Source organism: Leguminivora glycinivorella, chromosome Z, assembly GCF_023078275.1.
Source record: "Leguminivora glycinivorella isolate SPB_JAAS2020 chromosome Z, LegGlyc_1.1, whole genome shotgun sequence".
In the NCBI taxonomy this organism is placed as follows: domain Eukaryota; kingdom Metazoa; phylum Arthropoda; class Insecta; order Lepidoptera; family Tortricidae; genus Leguminivora; species Leguminivora glycinivorella.
The window spans coordinates 35,539,088-35,563,398 of NC_062998.1; the positions used below are offsets into that span (position 1 = coordinate 35,539,088).

A 24,311-nucleotide genomic window follows, 5' to 3' on the forward strand; every position below is an offset into this window, starting at 1 on the left:
GGGTGTGGCTCCCTTTCCAACACTTTTCAACCTTTGTAAAAATGATTGGCAAGGGACAGCGGGGCAATTTCGACTGGGGAGTAATTGCAACTGATCCATATTTACAGATCCAGTCCGAAAAGATTTTCCTTCGTATTGTTACGGAAACATACGAACATGTTATGCTATTTCAGTCACTCTCAGTACAAGACGTGCTGACACAGTTTGAACTAGCTTGACATATACGAACTTTCCGGAAAAATACGAAGGAACAGCTTTTCGCACTACATGTGTAGATGGTTTTTATTTTTAATATGTATGAATAATAAAAAGTCTATATATGTATGTCTAATCGTTATTAGTATTTAAAAAAATATTACGTACCTATATACAATTTAATGACATATTTAGTTAAGTGTTGATTTTTCATGTAAAATGTGTTTCGGAAATATTGATTATTTGCTATTTTACAAGCCACGCCCGGTATATATAGTACATGTATATAATTGTTGAAATTTATATTTCCAAAGCTGAATGATGCCTGAAATGGTTAAATAAAATGTCGAGATGTGTTATTTTTTGTTAAACAAAGGTAACTCATTACCATGTAGATGTTATGTAAGTTAATTACTAAGTGTTATGTTAACAATGGATAGAAATAAGTAGCAACATGATTTTCTTCGCCAAAGACGCGAGACTGTGTACTGCTAGCAGGATCTCATGCCTCAAGATTCAGTTTGCGTAGTTAGTAATAGGTCAATAATGTATATTTGTTGTTAATAAAAATAGGGTAGCGTTTGTAAGGTTAGTGGTAATGTTACACCGTAAGAAATGCAGCTTTTATTTTATTCCACCTTTTTGAAAAACTAAATTGTATCGATCCTTCTTTTACGAAGATACTAAGGTGTTCAGCCATATTGTGCGTGACGTACCTAAACCCTGTGGCAGACGTACCTGAAGTTATAAACGAAAATTTTAAATATTTGGAAATAAACACATGGAAAGTAAATTAAGTTGCGTATTCTGAACCGATTTTTGAGATATAGTAATGTGTAAAAATTGTAAAATTATAAATTAAATGGTTAATAAATTTTCGCTACCTTAAGACATGAGAACAGGGGCTGTTGTGAGTAGACGTATTGGAAAAACTTCTTAAGAGAACCAATGTTCTTTCTGTATTATACAAATCTCAAAGTTTATAGTCTTACCGTATGTAATTTTATATATGTACCTACTTACCAAATATCTAATATAATTTAATCACATAAGGAATGTGACGAGAGAAATATAAATCACAAGCTCTGGTGATGTATGACGTTGCTACGACTACAAATGGGTGTAATATTAAATTAACTTTATCCATTTAAAAAGTAACTTTCAAAAAGTTTAGTCTGATTAATGAGGTGAGCATCCAGCAGAGCTGTGAGGGGTTAGGAGTTAGGACCGTTCGAGACAGCGGAACGGAGCGAATACCTTTCTTTTGGCGGGTCGCTACTACTGGTATAAAAGCTCCTTCCGCACCATTTCCACCTCCCTCAGCTGTGAGGAGTGCTCACCCTGCCTGCGCGCGACTCGCTGCCCGGCCCGGTGCGGTGGTTCGCCACCGCCGGACGCCCTGGTGGTGCGGCGATATTTGCGAAGCGATTCATTGTTAAAGATAATATTTTAGTAGATCTCATATCTAATTATAGCGCTCTAATTCGATGTTCAGTGATTAAGAATTTTCTCTAATATTTGAGTATTATTAGCAAAACTTATTACCTACGTGTTTTGAAGGATCTACCTACATGTAAATGCAATACATGAAAGAACAGAATGGCTCATAAGGCACTTATGGTCTTGCGAGTTAAATATAGAGTAGGTCAATATCTTACTCAATTTAATAGCATGAACTACCCGTGAACTACTTATAGTACGCAAATAAATATGAAATGAATTCGTGCCGACGGTGACATAGTACCTACCTACTCGCAGTTAATGCCTAAGTTAGTTAATTGCTTTGTACTCGTAAACTACACGGTGGTAACGATTCAAGTTTAGTCCATTAAATGTTTTTGATGTTTCTGGACAGTGACTGCATAGGTATAAAAGTAACTGGTAATACTAGTGTGTGTACCTAGGCCAAAAGTGCATGGCGAATTTATCAATGAATTCATTCATAATTTCTCCATGCACTTTTGCAGCTGATAGTACAAGAAAACTACGGCTTCAGACGAGATCTTTTTTATTCTAGTAACTTCGGTCGTAATTAGTATTATTCGTTATTTATTATTAACTATCATTATTTCATTTTCGTTTTATCTTGCCTATCAGTTTACACACGTTGTGTCCTTTAATTAAACAACAAGAGCAATAAATGAAACTGTATGCTGTACTCCTCAAACCACCACTTGACCAACATTTATTCAGCTATTTTACTTTTAAAACACTTAAAATGTTATTCAACGAAGCAATAATGTTGCAAATTTTCTTATGTTGAACAGGCAGCGTAACAAGCCAGTCAATTACAGAATGATCATTTTTAAAAGTACCATCGTTTAAGGAGTACCTACATTCTGTGTTTCATTTATTTGCCCGTGTTACACTAACGCCGTGGCTTGCGTGGGCGACGGTCGCGCGATGGTCACGCGACGGCGATGCGACGCATACGAAATCAAACCTTATCGATATGGAAGTATGAGACGTGACGGTGATGGTCGCGCGACCATCGCCCACGCAAGACATGGCGTAAGCGCCTCGTATTAGGTACTTACGTAAATATTATATTTGAACTGATTTGGCGTGAAAGTGGGTACAGCTAGTAGGTAAATAAATACTTGTAGGTAATCCCGACCTTAGTATTTGAACTGAGGTCGTCCTTATGCCAAATTTTACGTTGTAAAAGTATTAGTTATGAGAAATTGTGCATGTTTAGCAATGTTTACTGTTTTTATTTTAAAATAATATTGCTATTTATTGTTACTAACTAATAAATTGTTTTAAAACTAGTTTAAGGTACAGTGGGGCATTTATAACTGCGGGAAAGTGCAACTTTCATATTTTACGTTATTTAGGCCCACTTGCACCAACCACTTAACTCAGGGTTAGTGGGATGTCATCTGTCAAATTCCATATAAAATGGTGGGTTAACCCTCCATTTTCGTTGGTGCAAGTGGCGCTTACTATCATCGTGCCATATGTGTCCAGATAGAGTAAAAGCTCTTTCATCATTTCACTGTATACAGTGTTTAATTGTTAATATAGACTGAATGATGTTTGAATTACACGACCGTTTAGTTTTTGACAAAAAAATTTAACAATGAATGTGCGTGAGAAATGGCCTCTCAAAAATATTCTTTAAAAAATCTGGTTCTGGTTTTACTGTTTTTAGAATAATTTATATATTCATAGACTATTTTATTTGAATTTGTATGTCGCTTAATTTAAAGTAGGTATGTAGGTATACGGAATCAACATTTTTGGATAAGTGTTAGTAGTTTTCGGCAATCAAATCAAAGTTGTATTTTATATTTTACTAGTCTAAATTGCCCCGCTGTACCTTAATATTAAAATTATTGTCTGGGTATGCGATGCCGCATAATTTTAGTTTATTCTGTTAAAATTTTTAATAAAAACTTTGTTCGAGATATAGATAGGTATTTAGTACATAAATTTAAAAACCAACAGATGTATAATGAGTGTTAGGGCAAAAATTTCGCCAAAAAGTTTTGAACTACCCGTGTACAAAATTGTATTTGTAGAACGGTACACAATAAAAAGTAATTGAAATATTGATTTTTATTTTATGCTTCCATCCTTACGTAATAGTTATTTAACCATGGGTCAGTTATTAATCCAAGTTTCGACCTGGCAATGGCATAGTACAGATGGTGTTTTTACGCACTAGTGCGAGAAGTGGTTCATTATATGCCAGGTCGAAACTTCGGATGGCCATCTGCACTGTAAAACGTCGTACGATACACGTGCGAAAAGGAAATTCGTAACTCTTGTCGATTTCAGTTTTAATTTATCGCCACTCGTTTCGAACTTCCTTTTTTTCGCACTTGTATCTTAATGTACTATTCCATTATGTCAATATCCGCAGAGGATAAAGAGGGCAATGTTCGTTTCGTATATCGTCATTACTTTTAAAATAAGGGTTCCTTTTGTACCTTTTTGGTATTACGGAACCCTAAAAACTTGTATCTTCGTATGTCAATGAAAAGAAAATTGTAGTAAGTATGTATGGAATGCATATAGACTTACTGCGTTTTAACTTTGAGGAACAGCGTGAGATACGAGATTTTTTAAAAGTAGTGACGATATGATTCGTATTATATTCGTATGTACAACAGTCTGACCAAAAGAGTTGAAATTCAAAAGTGGCAACATCGTATCTTAGTGCTGTCCCGTTTTCTCACACTTATTGATTTGAAAGGTATGACACTACAATGTTGCCAATTTTTGGTCAGACATATTTCAAGTACGAAAGAGAAATATTATTTTAGTGAGACAACCGAGAGAAAACTTTGAACAGTTTTGGAGTTTTAAGCCAGTAAAATCTTTGAAGGCAGTCGGTTTTTTGTCCACACATTTGGCGCCAATTGGTTCGGTAGTGAAATATTTGAAATAAAATAACCTTGCAAATGTTTTGTATTTCCTAAAAAAAAATAAGCCAATGTGTAGCGGCTCTTATGGCCAAGGTTTCACAAAGGGCTGGTGGAACCGTTGGCCATGTGTGTACAGGGGCCATTAGAGGGTGCGCCCACGGGCGACAAAGTTGCTCGGCGACTTTTTTGTCGCTCACATCTATTTTAGTCTAGGCTAGTATGAGAGTGTGCATACTTGCTGGTCTGTCCACTTTGTCCACTTTCATACTATTCTATAGACTAGATGTGAGTGACAAAAAAGTCGCCGAGCAACTTTGTCGCCAGTGGGTGCGCACCCTAAGTCATGAAATTCCATTATCTTTGGTTTATGTTGACGTGTTGACATTTGACACTTGGTTTAAAATGAATTCAGTGTTGTTTATGGATTAAAATTTTGATTTTCTTTAGCATATGATTATATTTTCTGAGTTGTGTTGATTATTCTACAAAAACAGTTGTACGACATAAACATGAGTTCTTTCCGTCGAGATAAGAAAGAGGAGGAAGAAGGAGCCGGGAATCTATTTCAAAACTTGGACAAAACTACGCTCATTCAAGAGGCCAGATATTTTAACTCAACGCCAGTTAACCCAAGAAAATGCATTTTGATCTTGTCCAAAATTATATATTTGCTGAATCAAGGCGAGAAACTAACCACTCAAGAAGCAACGGACATGTTCTTCGCAACAACTAAACTCTTCCAATCCAAGGATGTGGTGCTCCGCCGGCTAGTATATCTATGCATCAAAGAACTTAGTTCCATGGCGCAAGACGTAATTATAGTGACATCATCACTTACCAAGGATATGACGGGCAAAGAAGACTTGTACCGGGCAGCTGCAATCAGAGCCCTGTGCAGTATAACAGACAGTACAATGCTGCAAGCCATTGAGCGCTACATGAAGCAAGCCATAGTAGATAAGAATCCAGCAGTGAGTTCTGCGGCGCTTGTGTCAGCTTTACACTTGTCTGGGACCGTCCCAGACCTTGTTCGCAGATGGGTCAACGAAGCTCAGGTATTCATTATTCTTATACTCATACTGATGCTCATAAGTAAATACCTAATTTATTTTGTTATAGAAGTTAAATGTATTAATATGTATCTTGCTTGGCTTGGGTCAGATGTAGAGTAGGGATGCCTGGCCGGAAGCAGGCGGCTCTCGATCACTTGTTGAATTCATTCAGCCCGACTGGGTCCTTGGGAGCGTCAGCAAGGGGTGCCTTGACTCAACAAATCTAACAATTAGTTGTAAAACCCAAATTACAATTTTTTACATGACTTTGATCAGCTTTCATTTGATTGATCATGTGTTTATATTCAATGTATGGCAGCAATGTTGTGCAACTTTTACGGCAAGGCAAGTTAACATAAATTGCTAGAATAAAAAGCTTGCATTACTATCATGTGTTACATTGTCTGTCCAAGTACTATGCACAAAAGCTTACTACAAATTGGTAGTGACAACTGTGTCTAACTTCTCTCTAGGGAGAGAAGAGTGGTGACTAATTTTAAATTTTAGTGAATTTATACTTTCTTAAAAATTTTAATAATACCTACAGAAACCATAAAAATTTGTTAATGTAATTGTAATAAGTTAGGTCATGTTAGAACAAATTTTATATGAAAACAATACTGTAATTATGTTATATTAAGCAATTGGTCAGTGTGGGGAGTCATAATATGAAGTTCCACAATATTTAAATCTTTATTTATTTACATTTGGTTGCACCAAACCGTTTGTCACCATTAAAGCATTCGTTAAATTTTACTGTATGGGAAGTTCCATAGACATCTGCTGCATGACGATGATGTGTCGGTCAAATGTGGTTGATGCAACTGGCCCTTAATGTTAACACATCAACTTGATAAAGTTACTGCAGTGCAACATCCACTGAACTTGTCCTTAACGTAACTTGTCTTGTATCACTTAACTTCATTTTAATATAAAAATTGTGCAACTCCATCAGACTGTATCTGTACTAAATCTTCAGTATGTACATAATAATTGGGGAGTAAGATCTATCTATGTTAATCCCTCACTATTTCTAGTTGCTTTCTTTTTAAAGTAGTTAGGCATTAAATAAATCAAACTTTGAACCTTCATGCATTAATTGAGTACTTGGGGACAGGCTTTTGCCTGTTACAAGGCACTTGTAGCAAAGAAATGAATTATACTCACTGTTATATATATATTTTTTGTTTTGACAGGAGGCAATATCATCTAACAACGTAATGGTGTCCTACCATGCCCTGGCAGTTGTTGCGGGTGCTCGTCGCAACGATCGCTTGTCTACCGTGAAGCTGGTCACGAAACTGTCCCACTCCCATCTTACTTCGCCATATGCACTGTCTCTTTTGATTCGCCAAGCCGCTAAACTCGCAGAAGAAGATCAAACTGACAATACTGAACAACATTTGGAATTTATCGAATCATGTTTACGTCATCCTTCTGAAATAGTAGTGTATGAAGCTGCTCATGCGCTTGTGAATCTGAGGCAGTCTCCCAGAGACCTCGCGCAGGCTGTATCTGTACTGCAAAGCTTCTGTGGCTCCTCGAAGGCTGCACTACGGCTGGCCGGCGCTCGGACGTTGGCTAAACTTACAGCCAAACATCCTACTGCTGTTACCACCTGTGCACTTGATTTAGAAAATTTGATAACAGACCCCAATCGATCCGTCGCCACCTTGGCCGTTACGACTCTCCTTGCCACGGGCGCCGAGAGCTCTATTGACCGCCTGATGAAACAAATTTCGAGCTTCATGTCTGAAATATCTGATGAGTTCAAGATCGTAGTGGTTCGCGCAATTCGCCAATTATGTTCAAAATACCCACGAAAACATCAATCCCTAGCAGCCTTTCTGGCAGGAATGCTTCGTGATGAAGGTGGGGTTCAATATAAGACAGCTATAGCTGATGCGATCATTGCGCTAGTTGAGGAAAATCCTGATGCTAAAGAAACTGGTTTGGCGCACTTGTGTGAATTTATTGAGGACTGTGAACACGTCTCTTTGGCCGTTCGCATATTGCATGTATTAGGACGTGAAGGCCCAAAGGCTAGGCAACCATCCAGGTACATCAGATATATTTATAACCGTGTGATTTTGGAGTCGGGACCGGTGCGCGCCGCGGCAGTTTCTGCCGTCGCGAGGTTCGGGGCGGCACGCTCAGAATTACTTCCTAATGTAAGAGTACTTCTAGCTCGTTGTCAATTAGACGATGACGATGAAGTACGCGACCGAGCAATATATTACAGCGCCATATTGGACTCTGATGACCGTCAGCTTATTGATGAATTCATAACAAATGTACCGGTACCAAACGTAGTGCTTTTGGAAAGAGCACTGCGTGACCATCTAGCCACTATGCCTGGAGAGCCATTTAATATTGATTCTGTACCTACTGAAGAAGAACCTCAGAAAGTTACGGAATCCCCTGTAGAAATAGAACCTCGCAAACTTATCACGGTTTCTCGAGAAGAGCAGTATGCTGACCAGTTAAAGGTGATACCTGGCGTAGAAGTATTTGGGCCATTGTTTAAGACATCCGAGGCAGTCGATTTAACTGAGCCCGAGACAGAGTACAGGGTCAGATGTGTCAAACACGTTTACGCTCGCCACTTGGTACTTCAGTTCGAATGCCTTAACACACTCAGTGACCAGATTTTAGAGAACGTGCATATACGCCTAGAGCCTGCACCCGGTTACAAAATTCTTGTAGAAGTCGCCTGCGAACAGCTTCCTTATGACAAACAGGGAAACGTATTCTGTATTTTGGAGTTTCCACTAAGCCCTATCGAGACGCTTGGTACGTTTGGAGCTACTCTCGAGTTCGTAGTGCGCGATTGTGACCCCACAACCGGACTGCCGGATTCTGGAGAAGGGTATGCAGATACATATCCTCTAGAAGAGGTGGAGATTGGGTGTGCGGATCAGTTCAGAACCAAAGCGGCATCCGACGAGTGGGAAGCGTCGTGGGAGAGGGCGTCGAGCGCTGCGGAAGCCTGCGACACATTTGAGTTGCCTCAGCGAAACGTGGCCGAAGCTGCACTGGCCGTGTGTACTCATTTAGGTTTACCTAAAGCGGCTGTAGTTGGAGGATCAGACGCCATGAAAGAAATCCGAGGCGGTGGGTTGTGGAGGGAGGGCACCCCGGCGCTAATAAGGGCCCGCCTGGTCGCCGCCCAAGGCACCGTCACTATGCAGCTGGCTGTGCGCTCCCCGCGAGACGATATCGCCACTCTTATGTTAATCGCTGTGGGATAAGTTGCGATACAATGTTATTTTTTTTAATTACTGTCATTAACATACATACATATGAATATTATCAATATGTAAATATGTATATCATAAGAATACATACATCCTCATGTTAAAAAATATATAATAGTGTAACTAAAAGGTTATTAAAAATATTACATTTAGAAGTTTTATTCGTAATCCATAATCTATATCTATACTTACTTCTATACTAATATTATAAATGGGAAAGTGTGTGTGTCTGTTTGTTTGTCCGTCTTTCACGGCAAGACAGAGCGACGAATTGACGTGGTTTTTTAAGTAGGTAGATAGTTGAAGGGATGGAGAGTGACATAGGACACTTTTTGTCTCTTCCTAACGCGAGCGAAGCTGCGGGCAAAAGCTAGTTAATAATATAATTGTAGTTCATGGAATATATTTTTGGTCGGGTACAGCCGATTCCGCGTCGATAGGTTTGGAGAAACCCTTAGACCATAAAGTTGTTTGCTGACTCGTGCCCAGAAAATCATATAACGTTCAAAGTTAAACTTTAAACAAATGGGTAGCTAATTTAAGAACCTCAGGGTTCTAAAAATAAAATCACGACACGAGACGTACCTATATAAAAGTTTTGCTACCTTATATAACAAAACGCGTAAAAATTATATAACTAGTATTTAGGGTTCCGTTATGTTTTTTGCTGACCCTACCTAGTTCTTTACCCGTGTCATGACGGGTTAAGAATTTCACCACCCCTTTTTCTCCCGTGGGTGTCGTAGAAGTCGACTGAGTGAATAGACTAACAATATCACAATTTTCGTTTTATTTGTATGGATTTGTGATGCAGGTTTCCAAATTAGGTTTGATATTGAACGTCATAATCAGCTATTGATATTGTCCATTACACGAAATTTAAATGTAAACCTTATTTTGTCTAATTCGCTTACATAGAAAAAATGATATTCGCAATTGCATGTAAAAATGTAAGCAATAAAATATTTGGTATTCCATATTTGGACTAAAGTAAGTGGACGGAAACCACCACTTCTCACTTCTTCTTAATGAGTATTAAGATATAAAACGTTCATGATTAAATATTCCCTTAAAATGCGTGGATGTCCAAACCAGTTCTCTAATTTAGTAATAGGGTCTCATAGTTACAAGGCAGGCATTAGGTCGGTATTTCATTTGAGGGCTTTCGTGTTAAAAATAGGACATTATAGGACTTTTTCTACTTGGTCTAACAAAATATGAGAAAATGTCCAAAAGTGGTAATAATTGTACCGGTGAAGGCTCGTTTTCAAAAAATTGGCAAAAATCAATAATAGCAATTTATAATCACTAAGACATAACAGCAATTTAAGTAAACGTTGCTGATTAATTAAGTACAAAACTTACTTCGATGTGATGTAGATTTTCAAAGAAATTGTCACTTAATTTTAGGTAATTTCTGAAAAAAATTGAATTCGCCTTAGGCTAGTTTACTCTTTTTCAAAAACTTAAAATAAAAATCTAGTCTGAAATGATTGTGGTACAGGATATACGAATTATAAATTTACCCGTTTTAATATTCAAAATTGTCCAAATTTTACAAATAAGATCGACTGATTCAGCTCTATACGTGCGTTTTTCTAAACGTGCATTAGAGAAAAATTCATAATTAATTTAGTAAATTAGTTTTCAAAAATCCAGTCTTATAAAAATCAAGATAATAAAATGCTCTAACTGGAACTTGAATTAAATAAATCTATTGGATAACGGAAAGTGTAGTATTTCACCGACTAAAACTATCAATTTTACATTCTTTTGACGTTTTTTTTGAAAGCAGCCTTAAGTCATGCATAATATGATTATGGTACCTATTCTACTGACTTTAATTACCATTTCTTCTTGAACTTCGGGTTGCCAGGTGGTCGGGAATTTACGACATTCTTCCGATTTAGGTATTGCATGTCCTCCCGACTCTCGACGAAATTAAAAATTTCCCAGAAAACCTCGAATAAGTCAAAAAACGTTGATGCAAATGAAAAAAAAAATCGTTTCTTTTGTATTTAACTTTTATTCGTTGATAATGTTGTTAACGAAAATGTCAATTTTAATCTCGGACACACGTAAAGGCTTTTATTGCACATAAAATTTTTTTATTCGATTTTATTGCACATTTCTCGATAAAACTCCCGAAATCCCAGAAAAAAAAAAAATTGTCCCGATATTGGGGTAATTCGACCTGGCAACCCTAAATGACTGACGTCCATTTGTCATGAATCCTCTCACTCCCACAAGTGATACAATTATATAGTCCATCTCTCTCATTGGACACGCTACCCAGCCGGCTCACGTGTTTTTAAGCGTGAACCACAGTGATGTCAAGAATTTGTCGATGAAATGCGGTTAGTGGAAAAATACTATCGTTATCGTGGGTTACTTGTCGACTAACGAAGTAGTATTATCATGTGATGTGAAAAGTAAATATAACTAAATATTTGACATGGAAAGCAGTATGTGTCACATGGTAGCAAGATCATTTACACAATCGGCGTTAACACTAGAATCCGTCACTACACTCAGATTTCTATTTCAGAATCCATAGAAGATAGAAATGTTGGCTTATTTTAGGCTTTAATACGGCTGTACAGTGTACACCCTCTTTATAGGTATAAGTATATTTGATATAATTTTGCTCACTTTTTACTTAACCTTCTATAGGTATCTCTATTTCACTCTGTGCCACATTTTATTTGCTTCCACGTGGCATACGATATTTCAGGTCCAAAAAAAACAGACAAATGAAATAAAATATTTATGTACTTACAAGTACCATTTTCTGTAAGTAAAGCTTGACCATAGATAGCTTTCTCTATCGCTTTTCCGTGTTGAGATCCGTTGGCTAGGTACCTTGGTATAATGCAAGTAAGTAATTTAAGTGAATACGCTGATATATCGCTTAAAGGATCTAGGTAGGGAATTATTAACGGAAAATCACAGAATTATAGTTAAACCAGAATGAGTAGTTAGACTAGTTAGGTCAAAAAGTGTGTCCACATGAGAGGGCATTGTTTGGGCTGGTGTCCCTCTCGCACTTACTGACAATGTCAACATTATTCAGTGGCGTCATCACTGTCATAAATTGGGGATACCAGTCAATTTTCAAAGTTACTTCTAAATCCACTAATACCCAATTGAAGTTATTTTTTAATTATACAAATCTTTGATTTATTGGCATCAAAATAATTATATTATAATTATTTGCCAATTCTTTAAAATATATCGAAACCCTAGTTTGAATATAGCACTAAAATAATATAAGAAGTTATAAAGTCAGGTAATATATAGATAAAAATACTACTACTATGGTATTTAACCTCATGAACACTGGCCACACGTGCGAGAGGGACGCCAGCCCAAACAATGCCCTCTCATGTGGACCGTTTTCGCTAGTTTGATACGATCACCTTTCTATCTCAGTGATAAGGTTCAATTTAGTACGGCAAAAAATGTGATTATGCTGTCCCCTGTAAAGGTCTTTGCGGAAATTGGTAAACCGTTAGTGTGCATAATGTTCTACTATTATTTTTTTTATCTGTCCGAGATTATTTCTGGGTGAATTGCAGAAAATGTGTACCTTTTAGCTAATTTAGTGTCCCGTGAAAACAAGGAGGGTTTAAAAATATATTTTGAGAAATAAGGCACACCGGAGTTACGTTAATTTAATAAAAGCGAATCTTTTGATTCATTTAGAAATTAATCTTAAGGCTGCTTTCAAAAAAAACGTCAAAAGAATGTAAAATTGATAGTTTTAGTCGGTGAAATACTACACTTTCCGTTATCCAATAGATTTATTTAATTCAAGTTCCAGTTAGAGCATTTTATTATCTTGATTTTTATAAGACTGGATTTTTGAAAACTAATTTACTAAATTAATTATGAATTTTTCTCTAATGCACGTTTAGAAAAACGCACGTATAGAGCTGAATCAGTCGATCTTATTTGTAAAATTTGGACAATTTTGAATATTAAAACGGGTAAATTTATAATTCGTATATCCTGTACCACAATCATTTCAGACTATATTTTTATTTTAAGTTTTTGAAAAAGAGTAAACTAGCCTAAGGCGAATTCAATTGTTTTCAGAAATTACCTAAAATTAAGTGACAATTTCTTTGAAAATCTACATCACATCGAAGTAAGTTTTGTACTTAATTAATCAGCAACGTTTACTTAAATTGCTGTTATGTCTTAGTGATTATAAATTGCTATTATTGATTTTTGCCAATTTTTTGAAAACGAGCCTTCACCGGTACAATTATTACCACTTTTGGACATTTTCTCATATTTTGTTAGACCAAGTAGAAAAAGTCCTATAATGTGATATATATTTATAAACTACTCGCAAAGCCCTTTAATTTGATACCACACACGGTATGATCGCGCGCTCGGTTGCGATTTCACTATTTTTAACACGAAAGCCCTCTTAAGACAATTGTAGCTTTTATTTTTTTTATTTTATTTTTTTGGTGATGCATGCAGTAACTTCACAGCAGTATAATCATGTCCCATTGTTGACCGTACTTCTATCGAGGAAGGTTGTTACGACTCATATTAGTTTCTTAAAAGTTTAATTGTAAATTATTCAGTCTTTACATGTTCTTCTTTATGTTCAGTACGAAAATATTTACTTAAATTAGGAATAATATATTATTTTGGTAATATTACATATTGTCCCAACTTATAGAACTTTCGTTACTCAGGGTTAGTTACGGAGGAATATCCCAAAGATTAGTTTAAGGCTCCCCACAGACAGTCTTAAAAATTCATAATCTTAAAAAAAACTTGTATGCAATCTGACAGTTCAGAACTGTCAGTGTCTTGTCAGTGTCAGTTTGAACTGTCAGATTGCATACAAGTTTTTTTTAAGATTATGAATTTTTAAGACTGTCTGTGGGGAGCCTAAAAATATTAGTAGAATTACTTCTCATTATTATTATTACACAGAGGGAACAACTGTCAAATTGTTGAACACAGCGGCATCCATTTTGTTTTTCAACGTAGTGGCTCATGGATGGACGCGTGGTGTTTATTGCTATAAAATCTCAGGGTGATTAACGGTGAGTTTCCAAGGCAAATAGTTTGATTATCGTACACAGTTTTATTCATAAATGATTGTTTTTACAATGTTTTTTACAAATTTACAAGATTTTAAAGCAATATGTGACATGTTTGACGATAAATATTTTTTGAGGTTATGATTTCTCATATATCTTTCTCAGTTTCGTTATTTTTCGTTACGTAACGAAACTATTTTCACTGCGATTATGTATGTCAAAAATTTATAATAAATATTGTTGATTAGAATTATAATGTTTCATTGATAATTCTGTTTTATATAGAACCGGGCAACATTTTTATTCCCATGTGTTCCACGCCTTAAGCACAGAATATATAATAGTACAAGTACAGAAGGCCCACTGCTTTGAAGTTCACGAAATGCCGCCTTTTTAAATGCCTACAAAATGATTACAAAGAAACGAGCCGCACGTGCGCAGCGTCGGACGCTAGGGTTGCCCATGGATTAAAAAAAATTAATACTCAGATAAAATTTTATGCTGTTATATTCAAGTCTTGGGTACTTTCTGGGTATATATACAGTATTTATATATTTTTGTTTAAGTCCCTACGTCACAACCCTGACTGAACGTTTCTGTGGGGCATAAATGACATAATCAATAGTAGATCTGTGTAAGATTGTCCTATTTTATTCATGATGTTTATTTAACTAAGCATTATTAGCCATTCCACACGCGGATATCGCATATGAACCTTAAAAAAAACTCGCAACGTATAGTAACAATAGAAAGTGCGAACGTGCGTTTCGTGAGAATGCGAGCCACCCCTGATCAGGCCGCGAACTCGCGGCCGCCCGCATGTACTTGTAGCGCGGCGATGGAATCGCGGAGTGAGCCGCCCCTGCCTTAAGTTATCAGTTTCGTTACAGCAACTATCAGTTTCGTTTTTTCTCAGTTTAGTTACTAAATCCAAAAGGTACATATTTTCTGCAATTCACCCTTCTATCGATAATTTTATTTCTTTATAAAGGATGGCCCATCACTACAAAAGTTAAGGTAGCTAATATAGATATACCAATAGCAACAAATACGTTGGCGCGATGTCGATTCGCGTTTGGATTTCGTTAGTCATAATTCGGAATTGAGCGTAGAATTTACTACTTTTGTGTTTTATTCTGATCAAGAAAATTATGGAATGCATATTAGTGAATAAAGTGAACCATAGCAAAACTCTGTTATAACTTGTTAACTATAAATAATCAAATTGTGGAGTGTATAAATTAATGAGCAAAGGTACGTACTTTTCAAACTGTTGTTCTTAAAATAATGCGGATCTGATTAATGTAATGCAAATAAAACTTACTTTTTAAGTTGGAACCCGCAACGGCCAAGTAAAAAATCTTAGTTTAATTTGCATGAAGTACATTAATTTATTTAGGTCTGAGAAATTGTTTTGGTGGACAACTGAGGTAAACAAATTCTAATTAACCTACTTAACCATACTATTTCTAAGTAAATAATTTATATATATATTATTACTTTCCTGGAATAATAACAATATCCAAAACCACTATTGATAAACTTACATTAGGCAAACAATTAATTATTATCTTTTTATTCAATTTATTCCAACTTTTAACTATGAAACATGTTTTTAAAATAAATTAATATTACACAGATCACCCTTGACCTAGCCCCAACTAAGTATAGCTTGTAATGGGTACTTTGAGTCAATATTCATACTTATATAAATACATCCATGCATTGATATTAGATTTAAGATGCCACAAGATGGGTCAATTCTCCATACAAACACTCTCAACTATTTCATCCCTGGTTTTTGATGATTTTTTTTTTTTAACAACAGGCAGGCAATTATGGTCGCGCGATAAATGATAAAACATCTGGCCGTCCCTATCGCACTTACTAATAGTGCGATAGGGACGGCCTGATATTTTATCGTCTATCGCGCGACCATGCTACCCGTGCGTTATTAATATTTTTATCTGTGTCAGACAGTTTTGATTTTTTTGATATTATTATTTTGAAAGATGTTAGATACCATCAAAAATTTCCAAAACGGCGTTATTGATTATGGCGTAAAAAAAAGGTGTGGTATTCAACATTGGTGACAATTAGCCAAAAAACTAAACGGTTGGACACAGATTATTTCATTGTTATTCAGATTCTCTAATTTCGTTACGATTGATTAAGTTTTGAAGGAGGAAACAGTCAAGAGTGGAACCTTGATTTTAAAGATTTTTTTCCAATATCTTTTAACTGAGTTGTTCTATTCCTAATAGTCAATTTGGATAAATTCTATCAAAGTCGATAACACTAATATATTAAACTAGAATTCTCAAATTGAAATGGGGGTTCCTTTCCATTTTAGCATTTTCGCTCCTGTAGCATCTTAAGCCGATAGTGTTTTTCTAAGCAGTGTTGTCAAATTACATTAGGTATCATCAAAATATGTGTTTAGCCCTCACATGACAGGGAATATTTTAAGATAATTTAACCCGTTTGAAGTATGTCAATGAAAATGTAGTTCATCCTTTATGGACTTTTTGGACAGACTGTCTATCTGTCTGTCTGTGTATCTGTCTATCTATCCTATAAAAAAAATTGTAGGATATTCTTGTAATGTATGTATAAGTTCCACAGTAAACTCAAGAAGGTCTATGTTATAATGCAAACGTAAACATATAAAAGGCAAGCAAACAACGATCTTCTTACAGCACATTGAATGTAATAGTTACTACGGATGCAGGATACTCGCCGATGCCTACTTAATCCCTTCCCACTGAGCCACCTGCATTTTACACTGCCTAGAATCTAGATATCGATTGCCGACCGATTATTCCGACCCCAATCCCCGTCCCTATCTCTATCCTTGTTCCGTCCCCGTCCCGTCCCTGTTCCCGTCCCTCCCCTATCCCTATGCCCGTCCCCGTCCCCCGTCCCTATCCCTATTTCTATCCCTATCCCTATCCCTACCCCTATCCCTATCCCTATCCCTATCCCTATCCCTATCCCTATCCCTATCCCTATCCCTATCCCATCCCTTCCCTATCCCTTCCCTATCCCTTCCCTATCCCTTCCCTATCCCTTCCCTATCCCTTCCCTTGTCCCTTCCCCTGTCCCTACCCCTGTCCCTGTCCCTGTCCCTGTCCCTGTCCCTGTCCCTGTCCCTGTCCCTGTCCCTGTCCCTGTCCCTGTCCCTGTCCCTGTCCCTGTCCCTGTCCCTGTCCCTGTCCATGTCCCTGTCCCTGTCCCTGTCCCTGTCCCTGTCCCTGTCCCTGTCCCTGTCCCTGTCCCTGTCCCTGTCCCTGTCCCTGTCCCTGTCCCTGTCCCTGTCCCTGTCCCCCTGTCCCTGTCCCTGTCCCTGTCCCTGTCCCTGTCCCTGTCCCTGTCCCTGTCCCTGTCCCTGTCCCTGTCCCTGTCCCTGTCCCTGTCCCTGTCCCTGTCCCTGTCCCTGTCCCTGTCCCTGTCCCTGTCCCTGTCCCTGTCCCTGTCCCTGTCCCTGTCCCTGTCCCTGTCCCTGTCCCTGTCCCTGTCCCTGTGCCTGTCCCTGTCCGTGTCCCTGTCCCTGTCCCTGTCCCTGTCCCTGTCCCTGTCCCTGTCCTTGCCCCTGTCAAATTATCATGCTAGGAGGTGAACTTTGAAAAATCCTTTCTTAGTGCTCCTCTAAGGAACTTCCGTGTTAATTTGAAATCTCTTGAACCAGAAGTAAAGTTAATTTTAAATTGAAGGAAAAATGGAAAAATTCACACCTCCGGCAGGACTCGAACCTGCCTCCGTGGCGCAGTTGGAAGCGCGATGGCCCCGGCAAGGCCAGAGGTCGCAGGTTCGAGTCCTGCCGGAAATGTGAATTTTTCCATTTTTCCTTCAATTTAAAATTATGTAATATCGCTCGCAGACGTTTCTGCATGATAAAAAACAAATTCAGAAGTAAAGTTAAAAACTAAACTTATACTTATGGCTATTTTGGATATTTTAACCCCATTGCACAACAACAGGGGAGAAAATTTCTTTTCCACCTCATTAGATTTTATAATCGTTGTATTTATCGTGATCAGCGACCCGATAAACCATAAAAACGATACCCATATTGTGTTTTTGACTGTACCCCCTTTGCACCCCTTTAGGGGTAAAATTTTCAAAAAACCTGAAACATGTATTTAGTCATATGTCTTTAGGAATCCTCCTGTGAAGTTTCGAATAAAATAGTCAAACTAATCTAGTTTCCCCATACAAACTTTGAACCCCCTATTTCCTAAGAGGAGAATTTTGAAAAATCCTTTCTTAGTGCTCCTCTACGCTATATAAGGAACCTATGTGCCAAATTTGAAATCTCTAGGACCAGCGGTTTCGGCTGTGTGTTGATATGTCAGTTAGTCAGTCAGTCAGTTTCTTCTTTTATATATTTTTTGATATTTAAACCCCATTGCACTACAACAGGGAAGAAGGTATTTCACTTCCGCCTCATTAGATTTTATAATCGTTGTATTTATCGTGATCAGCGACCCGATAAACCATAAAAACGATACCCATATTGTGTTTTTGACTGTACCCCCTTTGCACCCCTTTAGGGGTCAAATTTTCAAAAAACCTGAAACATGTATTTAGTCATATGTCTTTAGGAATCCTCCTGTGAAGTTTCGAATAAAATAGTCAAACTAATCTAGTTTCCCCATACAAACTTTGAACCCCCTATTTCCTAAGAGGAGAATTTTGAAAAATCCTTTCTTAGTGCTCCTCTACGCTATATAAGGAACCTATGTGCCAAATTTGAAATCTCTAGGACCAGCGGTTTCGGCTGTGTGTTGATATGTCAGTTAGTCAGTCAGTCAGTTTCTTCTTTTATATATTTTTTGATATTTAAACCCCATTGCACTACAACAGGGAAGAAGGTATTTCACTTCCGCCTCGTTAGATTTCAAAAACGTTGTATTTATCGTGATCAGCGACCCGACAAACCATAAAAACGATACCCATATTGATTTTTTGACTTTATCACCCCCTTTTCACCCTTTTAGGGGTTAAATTTTCAAAAAACCTGAAACACGTATTCAGTCATATGTCGTAAGGAATCTTCCTGTGAAGTTTCGAATAAAATAGTCAAACTAATCTTGTTTCCCCATACAAACTTTGAACCCCCATTTGACCCCCTTAGGAGGTGAATTTTGGAAAATCCTTTCTTAGTGCTCCTCTACACTATATAAGGAACCTACGTGCCAAATTTGAAATCTCTAGGACCAGCGGTTTCGGCTGTGCGTTGATATGTCAGTCAGTCAGTCAGTCAGTCAGTCAGTCAGTCAGTCAGTCAGCTTCTTCTTTCATATATTTAGATATGTATATGTAATATTAAGGAAGCAATTTGTATATAAAATATTTATGTATTCATCATATACAAATAAATGACCTTACTACGACTCAAACTAAATTAAATCCACATATGATTACCTACTGGAGTAATCATATTTTGCTTGCTGCCAGCATGGTATTTTATGCTGCCACCAACGCATCAAACCTGTCACCGAATTTTGTGTTTGCTACATTTTATGCTGGGAACTTCCATGGACACCTGCTGCGTAAGTGCGTTTTCACATTATCCGATCCGATATGGGATGTACAAAGGATTTCAAAGGAAAAATCTTTTAACTGTTGATGCAACTGCTTCTTATGTATTTCTACTGTAGGTGCTCTTTCCTATTGGAACTTAATATGTGCCAAATGCATAAATAAATTCATATTAATATTATAAATGGGAAAGTGTGTGTGTGTCTGTTTGTTTGTCCGTCTTTCACGGCAAAACGGAGCGACGTATTGACGTGATTTTTTAATTGGAGATAGTTGAAGGGACGGAGAGTGACATAGGCTACTTTTTGTCTCTTTCTAACCACCCACTTCCCTAGAATAGGGGGTGGAAGTTTAAATGGAGCATTCCGCAATTTTCAAATTTAAAGCGAGCGAAGCTGCTGGCACAAGCTAGTGAAGCTAGTTATAAATATATCACTGACCCCATTTCTTATATCTATGGTTAATGCAGCAAAGAATAGAGACAGAGAGAGGAAATATAAGAGAGGTAATAAGCAGAATTATTTTATTTAAACTTATCCCTACATCCATGGACCAAAGAAAGAAAGAAAGAAAAAATATTTATTTGGTATAAAAAAAAACATACAACGCTATATATCACCGTGTTTCACTTAACACTAAAAACCTGATAACAGTTTGTTCAGAATCGAGAGTAGAATCGATTGAGCTATATCTTGATGGGGGTAATATTTTTATTTAAATTAGTATTATTAATTATTTTTTACGTGCCCATTCTATTGTACTCGTAATACAACATTGTGTATATATATCGCATTGCTAAGAGGTTGTTTACCTTTTTTCAGTATTTAGGGGTATTAATACTGGCTGGTTACTTGGACGATTTTTTTTCCGCTACTAGTTTGACGTTGTTTGTCAGTTTAATCTTAATGTTTATCATAAGTCATAACAAATTGAACTCGTACCTAATTACCAGGGATGTGACGGAAGTGCTTTTAACGGAAGCGGAAGCAGAAGTTTTGAATTTAGTTTAACGGAAGCAGAAGCGGAACCGGAACCAGAAGCGGAACTTATAGATCTTAAAAATGAAAAGAAAAATACCACATAGGTTTTACATAAACCAAAAATAACTAAATTACCTAGAACTTTTAGGTGTTTATGAACTAAGAATTGGCTTGGAATATTACTTATACAATCCAAAAATTAAAATCACCTTAGTTGTTTACTCACTAAAAATCACATAAGAATAATCAACCTTTTTTTTTGCCGTAAAAGGTTTTAGAAACGGAAAGAAAAGTTACCCGTTAGGTATAATAAAATCCAAAACTAATCAGTTAAAGTTATATGTGTGATTGTTAGCACACAATTAAATTTTTAAATTAAATGAAGTGATTCTAAAAGAAGTAGGCAAATTGTATTTAATAAACAAAAGCTTGGCAGCTTCATCCTCCTGCAGTCTGCTTCTAAGGGGATCGTAGATATAAGCCCTGCACCACTGAATAGTTGTTCACTAGCTACAGAACTAGGTGGACAGGACAAAATATTGGCGCGAAAATCGAATGAAGCGATTGATATTTAGTATGGCAACACGTGGCAGCGGAGAGATGAGCGAATGACAGGCATAAACCTTGGTGGTCTTTGATGTACGCCGCTCATGTCCCATCGTCGCGCTAGGTTTAAACATCCGCTATAACTTCCGTTTGAAAAATAACAGAACCGGAACCGAAGCGGATGTGTAAAACAAAACGGAAGTTCCGCAGAAACGGAAGCAGAAGCAGAGCTCCGTTACATCCCTGCTAATTACAACCTTGTCATTTTGAATATTGAGTTTATTTGCTTACTGCGATTACCTGTCCAATTTGAAGTTTACTGTGACAAAGCTTTAAAGTGTTTTACAGTGACATCTTAGCTGTCTATTGGTAAACCTTATGTCGTTGCAGTAACGTACACAAATAAATAGTGTTATGGTTTATGATGGTAGTTAGCAATTACTTACAGAAAGTACAGAAAATTAAAAATTCAATAAAAAAAAAGTAACGATCAGATTAAAAGGTGAATACTCTAGGTGAGTTTAAAAAAATAAAAATCAGTTGGAGTGTCTGAGGTTTTGAGTGATACCGGAAACACCGTGTATGTATAAAAAAACAAGCTAACCAGTATACTAAATAGGATGCCACTTAGCGTAGACCGTGTCTAAGAGGCACTGATTTACAGGGCACCCATAGTTAAAACTAAACTTAAAATTAAAACAACCACATATTATAGGTGTGTGTGTGGACTGAGTGAGCACCTTCCGAAAATAAAAAAAAATATGCTGATCATTTAGTAAAAGTTCTAAAACAATTGTAAAACGAATCTCTGAATTTGTAAAATGATAAATCAAAAGATACAGCCATTAACATGTGCTCACTCAGTTCTCACAAACTACCAACGAAAACAGTGAATATATTCATTTAACATATAATATTTATATACTAACATTTAGTAAAAAATAGGCCAACCTACCTCTATAAATATTAGATCACCTAGTGACGTATTAAATTTTTTACAAATAGTTTCTTATGCTCACTCAATCCACACACTTTTGAAAAGCCGAATTTTGATGAAAAACATAAGATTTATACCGCTATTATATGTGTATAGTTTAGTAAAAGTGAAATGGGAATTTGTAAAATACAAAACGAACCACTAACGTGTCAGGTTTTTTTATAATAAATTTTTGTAAGTGCTCACTCAGTCCACACGTTTTGAGAAAGTTAAAAATGTAAATATCTTACGATTTGTAGCACCTAAGACACTCGAAAGTACTTCAACATTTAGTAAAAATTTTTACTAAATATCCACCATCTAATATTTTATATTCGTTGTCTGGTTTTAAAGATATTCAGACATAACTTTTCTCATACAAATGTATCAAGTAGGGTGACTACACTATGTCGGCTCCTGATTTTCCCCACCTTCCCATTGTGATATTGAGATTGGGTAGTTTCGTTCGTTCAATTTTGATAATATTAAACTAATATCATATTAATTATCCATCTGCAAACTGTTTTTAGGTTATGTTCTTGGCCTAGTGATGATGTGTATTGTGTAATTTTTATCGACGTCAGGATAATAACCATATCGACATGCATGCATTAAAAAGGACATGAATGATAATTGGTAAGAAACAAAGAATATAATACTTCACTAGTAAGAAACCAGAACCTGGTAATCTAATCGCGCTAACAGATGAGCGTACCGGATTTGTAAGTGGGAGCGAGAAATAGTTATTCTTTTCTCGCTCCCACTTACAAATCCGGTGAACTATTATCAAAATTGAACGAAACTCCCCAATCTCAATATGACAATGGGAAGGTGGGGAAAATCAGGAGCCGACATAGTGTGGTCACCCTACTTGATACATTTGTATGAGAAAAGTTATGTCTGAATATCTTTAAAACCAGACAACGAATATAAAATATTAGATGGTGGATATTTAGTAAAAATTTTTACTAAATGTTGAAGTACTTTCGAGTGTCTTAGGTGCTACAAATCGTAAGATATTTACATTTTTAACTTTCTCAAAACGTGTGGACTGAGTGAGCACTTACAAAAATTTATTATAAAAAAACCTGACACGTTAGTGGTTCGTTTTGTATTTTACAAATTCCCATTTCACTTTTACTAAACTATACACATATAATAGCGGTCTAAATCTTATGTTTTTCATCAAAATTCGGCTTTTCAAAAGTGTGTGGATTGAGTGAGCATAAGAAACTATTTGTAAAAAATTTAATACGTCACTAGGTGATCTAATATTTATAGAGGTAGTTTGGCCTATTTTTTACTAAATGTTAGTATATAAATATTATATGTTAAATGAATATATTCACTGTTTTCGTTGGTAGTTTGTGAGAACTGAGTGAGCACATGTTAATGGCTGTATCTTTTGATTTATCTTTTTACAAATTCAGAGATTCGTTTTACAATTGTTTTAGAACTTTTACTAAATGATCAGCATATTTTTTTTTATTTTCGGAAGGTGCTCACTCAATCCACACACACACTATTATAGTTCCTATGTGCCTACATCATAGGTTTTTCTGTTTTCAACTAACTTGCCTATGGGTGCAACAACTTGGTACTCAAGGATCATAGTATAGGATGGCAACAAGAAATAGTTGAAGTTGAACCATCCAAACTTTTTTAAATTTTATTTCTTAAGTAGAGTCTGTCCGGAAAGAGAAGAGTCGAACGTATTGGACCCCATACATTTCACGACTCTTATCTTTCCGAACAGACTATACACCGTGTTTTTATTGAATTCCGTTAACTTTAAGGGAAGGTTCTCTAGATCAAATACAATTAATTTCTCTAAGAAACAAGCGTCTTAACCTTTTTTACGGTTATCGAGTTATTCAAAAAAATAATATAATTACTGAACACGTGTGTAATTACCGAACACACAGCCTTTAGCAATTCCTAATGTTATTTGTTTTTAACCCCCGACGCAAAAACGACGGGGTGTTATAAGTTTGACGTATCTGTCTGTCTGTCTGTCTGTCTGTCTGTCTGTTTGTCTGTCTGTCTGTGTGTGTGTCTGTCTGTGGCATCGTAGCTCCCGAACGGATAAACCGATTTAAATTTAGTTTTTTTTGTCTGAAAGCTGAGTTAGTCGGGAGTGTTCTTAGCCATGTTTCATGAAAACCGGTCTACTATGTCGCAGTCGGGGGCTTTTTCAAAATTTTAATTTTGTGGTTAGGTTATGACATGTGCCGTCAATCACTTGATACTAACTTGAATGTTATTATTAAGGGTCCCTCACACGAATAAATTTATTATGTATGAAAACGATAAAAAATA

The 24,311-nt window shown here is 36.6% G+C and overlaps 2 protein-coding genes across 5 annotated transcripts in view; both read left to right on the forward strand.

Moving 5' to 3' along the window:
• The first annotated feature begins 4,975 nt into the window (after positions 1 to 4,975).
• On the forward strand, positions 4,976 to 9,000 carry LOC125241526 (coatomer subunit gamma). The gene is made up of 2 exons (XM_048150054.1): positions 4,976 to 5,623; positions 6,817 to 9,000. Exons 1-2 carry the CDS (start codon positions 5,078 to 5,080, stop codon positions 8,869 to 8,871), a joined length of 2,601 nt encoding a protein of 866 aa, XP_048006011.1. The 5' UTR covers positions 4,976 to 5,077; the 3' UTR covers positions 8,872 to 9,000.
• A 6,014-nt stretch (positions 9,001 to 15,014) lies between these two features.
• The window catches only part of LOC125240683 (period circadian protein), a 57,121-nt gene continuing 47,824 nt past the window's right edge, over positions 15,015 to 24,311 (forward strand). For all 4 annotated transcript variants that reach the window (XM_048148693.1, XM_048148694.1, XM_048148695.1 and 1 more), the window contains exon 1: positions 15,015 to 15,200. The gene's annotated coding sequence lies outside the window, so the exon portion shown is untranslated. The remainder of the gene's footprint in view (positions 15,201 to 24,311) is intronic.